General features: G+C 49.9%; 1 protein-coding gene across 1 annotated transcript in view; it reads right to left on the bottom strand.

The window, feature by feature from the left end:
• The window catches only part of LOC144145822 (uncharacterized), a 310,476-nt gene that overhangs the window by 137,132 nt on the left and 159,649 nt on the right, over positions 1-13,695 (bottom strand). Inside the window, exon 3 of the mRNA XM_077677578.1 lies at positions 619-829. Coding sequence (XP_077533704.1) covers positions 619-829 — 211 coding nt within the window. The remainder of the gene's footprint in view (positions 1-618; positions 830-13,695) is intronic.

Raw genomic sequence — 13,695 nt, 5'->3', positions numbered from 1 at the left:
TGTACATGCAACGGAGACATGTCTTGGAGCGCGCGCTAATATAGGGTCAACCTTAAGTGCAAAACTTTTAGTGAAACTGCGCAGTGTTCCCTATCTACGGAACGAGAAATCTGTCGTAGGCGAAATTACTAGTCACGTTACGCAGTTCTTTAAAATTACAGCACAATATAGTACATCCACGAAGTACGGTAGGCCAAGGCGCTTTGCAGGATGACCGAGTCAAAAGTGCAGGATAATTTGTAGCCAGCACGGGTGGTGATAAGGCTCAATCCATCGATTCCCCAATATCGTTACGGTGATAACCTCCGTGCACCTGACCTCCGCGAAGTGTGTACTTTAACACCTTCATTGAGTAGACCAACTACAGTCGCGCAAATGCGCACTCTGCGAGGATAGTCGTTAGGGAAAGGATAGCTGAAGGGTGGGCACGACTCTAAACTGGGACAGTCAGAGCGCAGGAAGGACAGGGGGCGGGGGGGAAGAGAAGAAGGACAACATGGGGGTTGAGAGGCGTTAGAATTGGGGTTGGAAAATGTGCCCAGTAAGTTCCCTGGTAAGAAAGCCACACTAAGCGCAGAGAGAAAGTTCGCCGAATGCGCCTTCGGGGCGCATACATACTCCTATCCGTGCACTTGAGATCCCTGGCGAGCTCGTCGGAACCTTGGAAGCACTGAGGCACTCCATCGCACAGCTGCGACAGCTCGAACAGCTGCAGCACCTCCGTGGACTCGTTCACTTGGCAGCCGAAGAAGCCGTCTTCCAGGTTCAGCACGAAGATCTCCTTCTGTAGGTACGGGCTCGGGAACTTGGGCCGGTACTGGCCGCTCGCCTGCGGGAAAAGAAGAGAAGATAATTAACGACCGAAACACGCCATGCACTTTAGCACGGACACACGTGTATAACCTAAAATTTTGATAGCTAAGTGTAGAGCGACACTTTCGTTAATTGTCGTTCCGCAACATAGCTTACCGCGCTTAGGCCGCTGGTCACCCCCTCCCCCTTCTATTCTCCGTAATCCTTAAAAATACTAATAAAAAAGAAAAAAACTGGTCCTACTTTGTTGCATTCAGCAGCACAGTGCGAGAATACAAAATAAATTGAGGGAATGGAGAGGTGAAAGGAGACCGTCTTACCACCTCCGCCCTCTCTTTTCAACTTTTTGAAGGTCAGGGACGCACTCTCGTGCCAAATGCTACCGCATTAAACGAACTTGAATCCGAATCAGTCGTAACCTTTCTGAGTAACGATCAGTACACATCACCTAGCTACCAAACGAAGGCAAGTGAGCGCAACAAGCCATACCCTCCTGCACCTGCTTTGTGAATGTGCTCGATTTAGTGCGCGAAGAGTGTCCCTCGCAGTGCCTTTGGGACTGCCGCTTTTCATGGACATTCAACTAAATGACGTTTTAGGACCGTGGGCATGACCCAAACGTGCTTTACGGGCTACAAAAGCTCTGATAGAGCACCTGAAACACACAGATCTGGTCTAGAGCAATCTCTGCAAATAACTCAACGTCTCTGTGCGCATCAAGTTCTTCAACATCATCGTCATCATCTTCATCACGTCATCAACTGGCGTAGCAAGTTAGGCATTTTAGCCCAGCTAACATCGCCAGATTTCATTTAAAGATCGTTCTCTCTCCCTCTCTCTCCCTCCCTCCCTCCCTCTCTCTCTCCCTCCCTCCCTCCCTCCCTCCCTCCCTCCCTCCCTCCTCTCTCTCTCTCTCTCTCTCTCTCTCTCTCTCTCTCTCTCTATCTATCTATCTATCTATCTATCTATCTATCTATCTATCTATCTATCTATCTATCTATCTATCGCTCTCTCTCGCTCCCTATCGCAACAAGCCATTTACGTTCCGTTTGGTTGTCTTTCATCCCTCATGACATCACACCATCCATGATATCAACACTCTTTCAACCACCTATGCCAGGATCTTTGAAACTGCGTCTTCCCTTCAACAAACGTAAAGAAACCAAAAGTCACCCACGGCCGTCGCCTTATCTCCGCTAATGGAAATGCACAAGCGGGCTTATCAAGAACTCGTGTCTCCCATTTATATTTCTATTCAACGCTATATGGCTCGCTCCCTAATGGCTGTGCGTGCGGGTCACACCGACGAGGTTGCATCGATTACACTCAGACGGTGGCGCACCGAGACGTGAAAGCAACCTCGTAAAACGCGGAGCGAGCAGTCGGACGTTAGGTCACGTTCGGTCCGTATTGATGACGCGTTTCGTCATGGGTCGTCGATATTCTGCATGGCGGAGGGGCGCAGACCTATCTGTGCTCGCGGCGGGGTTCCTCGCGTGCTCCGGCTCTGCGTTCGTAGTTGTGTTTCGTTTCTTCTCTTTCGTGTCCCAAGCGATGGAGCCTACCTCTAAATTATGCCTTCTGAAGCTAAACGTTGTCTGGCGCAGCTGACAACGCGCCTCTACAAAGCAGAATCCCTAGCGTCTCTTCCAGAGATGAATGCTCGCGTCTCGCCTCCTGCAACTCCTATGCCTTCGCTTTACGTGTGTGCTGCCCAAAGGAGTGACGCTCTTGCCCTACGCACGCGGGTGAAATAAATTAACTCTGACCGCGCTGCTTTGGAGAATAAACAGATCCTGGACGTTGGACAGGGAAGCGAGACAACGAGCAAACTTGTTTTCGAACACCAGAAGGCGTGCGCGCCCCTCTTGATGGAGGACGTGGTCGCTATCGCTGGTTAGATAAGTTACGAGAGTAACATGACGTCTGCGTTAGCAGCCCCAGTGGATGTACGTGCAGCAAGAATGCACGCACTGTGGTGGGACCACTTGATGAAGCGAAAGTTCGGTGCAAGGTTCAGACCAGGGAATGTTTGGAATCTACCTTTTTGTGCATTAATAAAGCGTCTATCATCATCAACAACGTCGTAGTCGGGCCCATAATAGTCATCATCACAAAGTAATCAACCCCCTCTCACCATGGTAATAATTTTTACCCTCATCGTCATCATCACCCAATTTGTGTCCTCTTCAAGGCGAAGTCCTCATACACTTCCGACCGCCTATCATGTGATGCCCGAATTCATTCTGTGCCACCCAATTTCCTTATTTGGTCCCTGCATCGAGATATCGGCCTTCACCTTGTCCCATCTCTGGGTAGCCACTCCAATACTCTGTTGGTCCACCGAAAATGGCAGTTTTTCGCATTACATTTCCAGCCAAACTCCACCTCTACCTCTTAATTTGAACGAGGATGTCTTTCAATCGAGTTCGTTCCCAAAACCAAGAAGCTCGGTTCCAATCTACATCATTCTTCTTTTATGGCTCGTTGGGCCTACCTAATTTTATTTCGAGGTGTTTAGTAGGTCCTCAAGCTTTTGGCCCTAACTCGTTACCAGGAGTATGCCTTCGCGGTAACTTTCTTTTGTACGTGCGAGAACGGTAGCCTACTGCTCATCACTTCAGAGTGTTTCCCGAATGCCCATGCTAGTTATACGCCTGCTTTCATTGTCGTCGTTTGTATCAGCACTGACAGCGTGTCAGTTATATTCGTCGCCGTATTTTTTTTATTTTATTACTTATAGGCTAGAGTGGATGCTTTTTGCGCGTACATTTAGGAAAACTTCCGTTTCGCTCACGTTCACCTTTAACCCTACTACTCAGCTTTCGGAGCACAACTCCTAAAGCATTGTTTCTAAACACAACGCCAACACCCAAGCTTGAACACTTCGGTGTGCTAAGAATCACAAAGTTGCGTGGTTACCGCATCGAAGCGGGCGTGGTTCACGCAATTCAGGACCAGATTATCCGAATGTCGCAATGCAAGCGGTCGCGTTTCATGTATTTCCCCGCCGCATTCTCGCATTCTCGTTAAAAATCAAGCACTTCAAGACCAGAAGCCGGCGTATATACGAGACCTGCGCGTGGTCGCCTGCTCAGTGACCGCAGTCTTAGGCAATGCGCGTGGGCGCTCGTAATCGTCGAAGGAATCTCTGAAGTCCACTACGCCACTTCGCGCATCCCGCTTCGCACCGCGCCGCCGTCGGCCCCTGTTCCGTCTTATCTCGCGTAGTGCATTGCGACACATGTCGGCGCAGCAGCGGCAAAATAGGTACGGAAGGTGGAAGCCCGTCCGAGGCTGCAGGGGGTGTCAGTGTGACTATTTGCTGCCATTTATTTCCGACGGCCACGGTTGCGTGACAGGGAGAAACGTCCGCGCTCCCTCTTACTCCTCCTCTTTTCTTTTTTTTTCTCTCCCGGTTCTTGTTTTTAGTTCACCTGTTCATCCTCGTTATCAACGCGCGTGTCGCTCGCGTGTGTCCCTTATCTTTGGGCCGTTCTTTCTTGCACAGAGGGGGGGCGAACAGCGCCGTCATCTGCTCTCACCCGTCTGCCTAGTTCGGTTTTAGTCTTCTTTCGTTTTGCCGCACAGTCGTTAAGGAAAAGGGCATGCTGCCGCTGCTTAACCGCGTGTTAAACTAGCCTGTCGGAACATCCCCAGCCCTGTTTAACCGTGTTCGAACAGCCGTTACGTGTGAAGTCGACGCAAAACGGGAAGTATTGGCGGAGTATGCCTGAAATGCGATGGACATTTCTCGGATCGCTGGCCGGGAGTTTTCGGCAACGAATAAGGTTTACCGTTGTGTGCGAATGAAGTTATTATACACGTGGCATTGAAACTGACAGCGACCTAATTGTTTATTTTCAATTGCATAAGGGTATTTGAAAACAACTGAATCGAAATGTGGAAATTTTCGCTTACTGCTGAACAAACAAAGAATGAAACGTTGAATCTTCAAAGGAGGAATTCAATTGCGCACAGGAATTGTTTCCTGTGTTTTTTTTTTCTTCTGCGCAGCAGGATGGGGTTCCGAAACTTGGACATTTCATATCAAAGAATGACGTTTTTAATACCAGCTTGTATATTAGACGCAGAAAATATTTCGGCTAATTGTGTAGCACATTCTAATCACTAAACTGGGCGATGAAAAAAAAAGCATCTTTGCCGGTATTTATACCGCTGAGATCCGCTTATGGCTCCGCTTGTCGCAATATGCACCAAGACTAAGGCTCATCGAAAAAAATGTATTTTTTATATCGCTTAAAACATTCCGAAATAATTTAAATCTTTGATCATTTTTTGTGCTGATGCTTTTGCCCAGTCTTCTTTTTTCGTACTTTTACGGTGAATCAGAGTTTCCGCTAGAGCGATGCATCAACGCTGAACGTTTTTGGACGCGTTCCAACTAAGGGCTCGAAACAAACTTACCACTTTTGGCAACATGAGGATGCAAAAAAAAAATGTGCTTTCAGATTTTTTATGCTTGGCACGAATGCTCATTAAAATATGATGTACGTCCGGCGTTACTGACAGGAGGCACGTGCATAGTATAGTAACTAGTGGTAACAATACTTGGAAACGTGCGCGAATTCAAGCATGCGAATGAGATAACGGCCCTCAAAGGCAGAAGAGTTTCGTAACTAAACGGGTTACGCAACCGTAGTTCGTCAAGGCATTAAGAACACGTGACTGCCGTTTAGTCTTGGTTGTGGCAGTCTTGTCTTGGTAATGGCAAAGTACAGCACTCTCCGTTCTTTCATACCTCACTTTCCCGTCTATTCAGTTGGGACGGCATCAATGCGAGCAGGTCACGAAGGAAGCATGGCTAAGCAGATGAGCCTTGCATCGAGCCGATCCGTGCCAGCGGGCAGAAAGAACTGGCTCCGAAGCATTCGTGTTCTGCTTCTTTGCCCCAAGCCAAGGCGAGAATTCTCACGTCCGTATGCACCAACCGCACGATATTTCCACGCAGTTAATTAACCGCTACCATTTCAATGCTGATACTTACTCGTATTGCTCCTGAGCGAAATGGGCTTATTTTTCTAGTGTATGATCGAACATACGGCCGATTGTGCTGGGAGCCCATATTGGACCTGTATTTATGGTGTTCGTTGAGCTAATGACAGGAAACCAGACGTTACAGGTGGTTGTAGTAGCGGGAAAATGACGGGGACGATTGCGGATACGCCAGCCGAAATGCTACCTAGCACTTTTAATATGGAACAGGAGGACCCGTCTTCCAAGTAGGGGGAATGGGCGATTAGGAACTCGGTAGAGGGTCAATACATGGAAAAGAACACGAGCTTCTTCGGAGAGACTTTTTCATTGGAACTGTAGATTGTTTTTTTTTTTACTCGTGGTTCGGTTTTGTATCATGGTTTAGTTTTGGGGGTCGTAGCGAACGGTAAAATATAGACTCAGAATTAACAGTGCACGTGAGAGGGTGATTTAATTTAACGGAAGAAACGACTATTTTGTAATGTGTGTCCGGATCCAGTTGGTGGGGGTCTATGTGAGATGGGTTTCCATGGTCGTTAGAGGGCGGGGTAAAATTTGGATTAGAGGAAACTAGAACAAATCCAGGTAAAATGTTGGATTGTGGCAGGTGCGCAGGTATTTTGCAATAGGGGCAATGTGAAGGCAGGCTGGGTGTGAACCACTTGCGTAAGTTTCTGGTTTTCGGGCTGCGTCGGCGAATAGTTCATTGGCGAATATTTCACAGTACCGAGGAAGTGGAGAACCAATTTTACCAAAATCCATTCTCCGAGACAAAAGGATAATAAAAGAACAAGTCACAATAGTTGCATCGTCTAGAGCGAGAGGAAACGCTTTTGTGGCCTTCGCAGAGAAAGCGTGTTTTGACGCGAAACCCGTGAACCCAAGAAGCAGAGTGCACGTACTCCCCTCAGGCGTGTCCCCAGTGAGCACGAAGAAAGACTAGTCAGCGAACCAACTCCCGGCAGCGGCCGCAGTCGAGCGTCGCAGCGTCTCCATTCGGAACCGCGCTGGCTGGCGCGGACGTCAACGGTCACGCCGTCAGAGCCACCAGCCGAAGCGGGGTCGGTGAAAAGCCCCCAGAATCTTCCCCCTTCGCGTTTCTTCCTCTCTGCCGTCGCCACAGACAAGCATCCGCCCCGACGCCACCTGGAGATAAGGCCTCGTCGCTTCCTCTTCACCGTCGTCTTCTCTTCAAGTTACCGGTCATTCCAAACATTCGAGAAACATCACTCGAAGTGCTTGCTCGCTGTACTCAGAACGACATAGTCGCACCAGGGGCGCTCTCTGGACGGCGACGGGGCATTACGGGCCTGTCCCATTTGTCCCATCGTTGTTGACGGTCCACGGGCAGTGGCACACGGCGAGGCATGAAGGGCCAGCTACGCCCGAGGTTAAACGACGCGCGGTGCGGGCACCACTGAGCCATATCCGCCGGATGGCTCCTTCGGGACGCCTCTTAGAGTCTCTGGGCGCGCCTTGCGCTCAGTCGCTCACTACTTCTGCCGCGTCAGGACAGCAGAGGTGGAAAGTGTTCTGGGAGCACTTGGGCGTGCCTGCCTTTTGAGACGCCAGCTACTTCTCCCCCCGTCCATTCCCTCCGCCTTCAGGCTCCGCGCACTTGGCCAAATGACAGGAGCTGCCGTGTGTGTCTTCTCGCGTGTGTCGACCCGGTGCGTCTTCGGATGAGTCAAGGTATGCGTAGATGGACTGCAAGAACAAACGTGTGGAGAGGATGCGTCTGTTTAAGAAGGAACGGTTCCCCGCGAGCTGTACGGTGCCCCCGTGTGTTCGAACATCGAGAGGTACTGCGGCATAGAAATCAAGGACGCCGGGGAACTGTTATGACGGCGAAGTTTGCTTCGGTGCAGGGCAAACACGGTGCATAGCAGCTGCCGAGGTTTGCTTGTGGTCGTTACGCGGTAGCCGGAAATTTCCACCGAGCGGTTTTCCTGCGATTATATATCGGCACGGGGCGTGGGGTTCTTTGATTCATCATACCAAGAAGGAAGGACGACCCTCAATAATACCGTAAGAGTCGGGATGCGGTGACATCCTTTAGAACGAGAATTACGGTGGCAGGATGGTAAGATTTTTTCGGGGTAAAGAAGTACACTAAAGCGAAGAGTCTACCTTGTGTCATAGATGGTAATCCAACTCCCGACCTCTGCATGTGGCAGGCGTTGCGTTGCTATACGACACTCCACCATGGCCGGCGACTCAATCGCCCTGGGGCACGTTTTGCGAACTCTCAACCTCGACGAGCTGACTCTCTCAGGCTCTTGTCCTTTCTTTTCAAGGCCCGTCGTATAACTCGACACTGTATACAACCAAACACACCTTCCCAGACAAAATTCTACATCATCTTTGTACATGCCAAGCCCATTTCACTGTAGTCGACAAGAGCTTTGACTGAGCTGGTTTTGGTGCATTTTGGCACGCCGTAATGCATCAGAATTAGCTCAGAACCAAAAACGCACCAGGCTGACCATATATGATCAGCTTAAAACGGACGGAAGACAAACGTAAACGGAGCCTTTATGTTCGCCTTTCATCTGTCGCAAGCTGTTTATCCGTCAAAAAAAGTTTCGCTGTGTGTGTGTGACAGAGAGAGAGAGAGAGAGAGAGAGAGAGAGAGAGAGAGAGAGAGAGAGAGAGAGAGAGAGAGAGAGAGAGAGAGAGAGAGAGAGAGAGAGAGAGAGAGAGAGATCTTTATTCATGAGCATACGTTTTTATTGCACGGCACTCGCCCGAAAATGCGTTGTTGTCAAAACTTCTTTCCATATCTCCAAACACCGCCTTGTGGCACCGTTGCCTCTATTCGCGGCTCATTTCTAGTACAGTAAAATATTTCCCATGCTCGATTGCACGCAAAAGATGATTTCTACGACTTCATGTTTACAACCGCTGTCACTTCGTGTGTAAACAAAGGCAGGTCACAAGCCGGGAGTGACCTTCCGTTACAGTTGGCGAATGGAAACACTGTGGCCTGGGCTGTGAAGTAGGAAAAGTGGCTTCAACCAACACAAAAACGCGAAAACGAAGGGGAATAAGACGAGGAACGCGCGCGCGGAAAAACGCTACAGGGCCGCACGGTTCAGTGCTGGGTGTGTATACACGAACTAACGCGTTCGCGCGCACATCTCTCTTGCAAGGAAGACACGTGGTAATACCAAGAAGACATTGTATTTGCGGAGAAAAACGTGCGGGCAACGACGGCAACAGCCAGACGAAAACAAACAAATAACCAAGCTGGAACGCGCATCACGTTCACTGCAGCGTCTCTAGTGTATACCTGCCACATTGGCACCGCCCGCGTTTCCGCATTCACGTGCGTACACGTTGTGCATGTGGCAGTCCGGAGAGACAGAGGCTGAATTCGACAGGCCGCGCGACTGCAGCCACCCACCCGCCTACCTCACCCGATGGCCGCGTATGCAGTCACGAAACTTGTGCGCTGATGATTCGACGCCGCCAGAATGGTGCGTGCACGCGCGGATACGCCCCGACAGTACCAGCAGCAGCATCGCTGCAGAAGGGCGACGCTGACGTATCGCATGTACAGCTAGAAGGAGGAAGAGCGACCCGTGCTGCTGCGGCAAAATGACGCCGAAGCAAGACAATTTGCCGTGGCTGGCTGATAGCTCCCCTTCGATTGCCGGGGCGTGCGCGTCGAACGTATTGCATACACACTGCGTGTGTTTTTCGACTTTGCGAACAATCTTCCTCGACCCTGCAGTATTCTCGGAAATCGAGTACCCCCGACACTGCCGCTGCGAGGGCGAGACTCTCTATACCCGTTCTTGACGAACACACGTGAATATCATATGTATACGCGCACGGACGCGGAAAGAGAGGGAATGTGGGCCCGAACTTGCATCTGTGTGAACAAACAAACCGTTCATCAGCTGTCATCATCAAATTTTGGGGGTTACACCGGTGCTACACCGGGGCTATGAGACGCGCTGAAGTGGAGGGCTCCCGACTATTTTTGACTACCTGGAACTTGAACGTAAGCCGAAATTTCGACACACGAGCGTTTCCCCTTTTTGCCTTCAATTGATGAAACGTTGCTGCGGGCGGGATCTAAACCGCGTCCCTCGGTCCCTCAGCTGTCATCCTATCCCATGACCCGTCTTCTTACCTCAACGCAAGACGTGGAAGCGACCGTCACAGCTATAACCAGACGGTGGCGTTCTCGTGTGTAGCATGGGATGCGAGAGCTCAGATGGTTTCATTCAAAGCGGCGCAAAGGGTCAGTACTCTCCCTTTTCCTTTTCCGTTTTTCTTTTTAAATACGGATATCCTGCTCACACTCGCAGGTCAGGCAACATTGTGATATACGCGGTTACCTTCACCGGTTTTATCGCGCGCAATCTTCTTTTAACTTCTTTCTCGCTCCATCTCTCCTTGAGGCAAGCCGGCCACTGGATGACCTCGTTGTCCACTGCGCTCGCGACAAGTTGTATACAATATAGCAGAAAACCCCACCGGCTTATCTTCAGAGCGGCGTAGCTGGACCATCTTTACATTCAACTTGGCCCGCGTGTGCGCTCCGACGCAAAGCAAGCGGACCATGAAACGGGCTCGTCATTGGACCATGCACGCCACCGGACGACCTGATTTGGATGCGGTGCGCTACTTATACACCTGGGGGCTTACCTGTGCGCGCATGTAAATTCGGAAAGAGTGCACGCTCTCGCTATCTGATATATCGCGCGTTTCGCGGCGGGATGAAAACGCTTCCAACATCCACACTTTATAGTCGCTCGCTTTTTCGCGTTCGCACAGCGCGAAAGCGGGCTAGGGCTTTAAGAGCCCTGAGCAGGAAGGACTTTATGAGGAAAGTAAATATCCAAGCAGGCACAATGCGGTTCCCATTCCCTTCCGGCGAATGACCCGGAAACACGGTCAGCCCCAAAACGGCCGAGAGTCGAAGCATAAGTTAAAGCGGAAAGCTTATCAAACGCGAAAAGTGACCGCCGTCGAAGTCGTTGGTGGCGTCAACACGAATGGCACCAAAAAGATGATGATGAATAAACTTTATTGGAGACCAGGTGCTAAAATAAAAAAAAATGTCTCAGCTTGCACTAGTGATGAAAGGCTCGAGAAACGGCAGAGCTGGGGTAGACCTAGTTTCTTCCGGTTTTGCGAAGTTTTGCTAGTTTTAGCTAGGCTTTGCTAAGCTTTGTTAGGTTTTGCGATGTGCTTGCTGAAAGTTAAGGCTAGATGTTGAGGGGTGAGGCCAAGTTTAGCCGGATCTCACAAGGCCATTCCTGTCGGTCCTCCACACTGACAGCGGATCCCAGGGGGGAAGAAGCTAGGTCGACCCCCAGCTCCGCTGTGTCTCCAGCCTCGCGCCACTAGTACAAGCTGCGCCATTTTTTTTTTTGCCTTTTATTAGCCCAAGAAAGACTACCACCTTTAAAGTGGTATAGTAAGGGGTGCGCATACGCATATATGCCCCTTGGGCTCACACTCGATGATGATGATGATGATGATGATGATTATGATGATGATGATTCCTATTGGTTTCCCCTTTGAAGCGGGGTGATGACATGTCATCTAACCAAAAAGGACTAATATAACCATGTTTTACACTCTTGGTTTAATACTAGCGCTGCTTAGGGCAGGCACTAAAGCTTATTAGGCACGAAATACTTTCTTTTCCCTGTTACAGGTGGTAACTGTCCTAGGCAATATTGCCGCTGTGCCTTATCAGGTGATGATGATGATTCCTATTGGTTTCCCCTTTGAAGCGGGGTGATGACATGTCATCTTACCAAAAAGGATTAATATACCCATGTTTTACACTCTTGGTTTAATACTAGCGCTGCTTAGGGCAGGCACTAACGCTTATTAGGCCCGAAATACTTTCTTTTCCCTGTTACAGGTGGTAACTGTACTAGGCAATATTCCCCTCTCTGCTTTGCGTCCACCAGCATTCTAATCTTCTTTTCGTCCCCTCGACAGCCTCGAAAGCCTCGAGACAGCCTCGAAAACCCTCGACAGCCTCGATGATGATTTGATGATGATGGTGATGATGATGATGATGATGCTTCCTATTGGTTTCCCCTTTGAAGCGGGGTGATGACATGTCATCTTACCAAAAAGGACTAATATAACCATGTTTTACACTCTTGGTTTAATACTAGCGCTGCTTATGGCAGGCCCTAAAGATTATTAGGCCCGAAATACTTTCTTTTACTTTCGCGACAGGCGCGAAAGCCGGCTTCACTGTTATAACACTCTATCTGCGGTGGTGCACGCTTTACAGGCGGTGCAGTTTCTTTCTTTTTTCTTTTTTTTTTTTGCAAACGGCACCGGACTAAGCTCAAGCAGCTCCGCTGTGAAAACACATTTGGGCTCGTGCGGGATTAAGCCCGGGTCACTAAGACGGAAGCTTAGTGCGTTAGCACTGCTAATTGTTGTTGTTGTTTGTTCGTTTATTTAATAGCCTCAAGGCTTAGTAGACATGCTAATTCACTCAGCACTCTGTTAGAGCAGGCACGAGAAGTAGAAGAACGTGGTGGCACGTGAGCACAACAGCTGCACGCAGAATTCAGTTGTGACGGTGAGGAAGCTGCCGCGTGACGCGTGAAAGTCTGCTGCAGGAGTAATTCGCATCAATAGACCAAGAAACGAAAGCGAAGAAAGAGACGCAAACACGATGCAACAATAAGGAAGTATATTTGATCATCGCTGTAGGCTTTCGCCTTGGAAGCACTTAAACAGACTTAAGTTCCCGGGGAATTTCCTTATTATGTGTTACTGCGTATTGAACGGTGCTCGCTTATTTGTGTTTTTTTTTTTGTCGTGCCGTGGTGATTAGCGCTGAGTGAAATTGTGATTTCTTTCTGCAACCACCTTCATTACCGTGCGAAGATAGGAGTTAATTGTAGGGAAAATTTACGGGTTCGCATCTGCTCTCATTCAAGGGTATATGCGGGCAGTATAGCAAGCCCCTTCAATACTCGCCTACCGACGGGAATGCAGATAAGCCACTGCGGAAAGCGATAAAACAGCAACGAGTGCGGCACTTCATAAGGGTTCCGGACTAATTACGATACCAGGAGACGTTTGGCGCCTGTATAGCGCCGAAAGTAAAACCTCGCACGGTGCGCCTTATGGCCACCGCTACCATAAAACATGCCTGCGAGTTGCCGTCGATCGTCACAGCTGAGGTGATTCACTCCCACACAAGTGCGCATCGGCGAAGTTGTGAAACGTCACCGATGTATCAATGCATGCTGCGACGTGACCGCAGTGGCGACTGCCGTACGTAACGAGGCGAGCGCACAGCTTCGTGGTCTGGGTGGTGTTTTCCGAGAACAGGTAATGGGTGGCTATGCGCTGTATAGGCAGGCTGAAAGTAGGCTGCAATGAACGCCCTTCATCGCCGCAGTGAGAGCTGTACGGCATCAACAACCAGGTAAGAAGGCCGAAAAAGTGTTTATGTCGGTCAAATGGTCAGTAATGCAAGCTTATTTTGTGCCGCGAAGTCACCGGGTTTCTGACTAACTGTTCTAAGCTTCGCAACGCACACAAGCACAGCCCGTCCTGGTAAGGTAAATGGCGCTGCACTAAGGCTTTCCGCTGATAACGTTGGTGTTGCGTTCAGTAGTTCCGGGAAAGTATGTAGCGCAGTCGCCTCTCTCCAAGGTGGACTCCTCTCTGACGTCGGCCGTTTTTCTGGCTCCCTTAACGTCACGCGCTCGCCCAAGTGAACCGATAAGCCTTCTCCTCCTCCTCCCGACCACTCGCTGTTACCTGTACTGCCCTTGATCCCAACTCTTCGCAATGCAGGCGAACGCGCTCCAGTGCACCCAGCCGAGCGGAGAATTGGCGGCAATATTGGTCGCATTTTACCGCGGCAGTAACTCCGTC

The sequence above is a fragment of the Haemaphysalis longicornis genome, unplaced genomic scaffold (assembly GCF_048455015.1).
Source record: "Haemaphysalis longicornis isolate Haplotype H1 unplaced genomic scaffold, Haemaphysalis longicornis Haplotype H1 scaffold_7, whole genome shotgun sequence".
In the NCBI taxonomy this organism is placed as follows: Eukaryota; Metazoa; Arthropoda; class Arachnida; order Ixodida; family Ixodidae; genus Haemaphysalis; species Haemaphysalis longicornis.
This window is presented reverse-complemented; position numbering and strand designations above follow the sequence as displayed.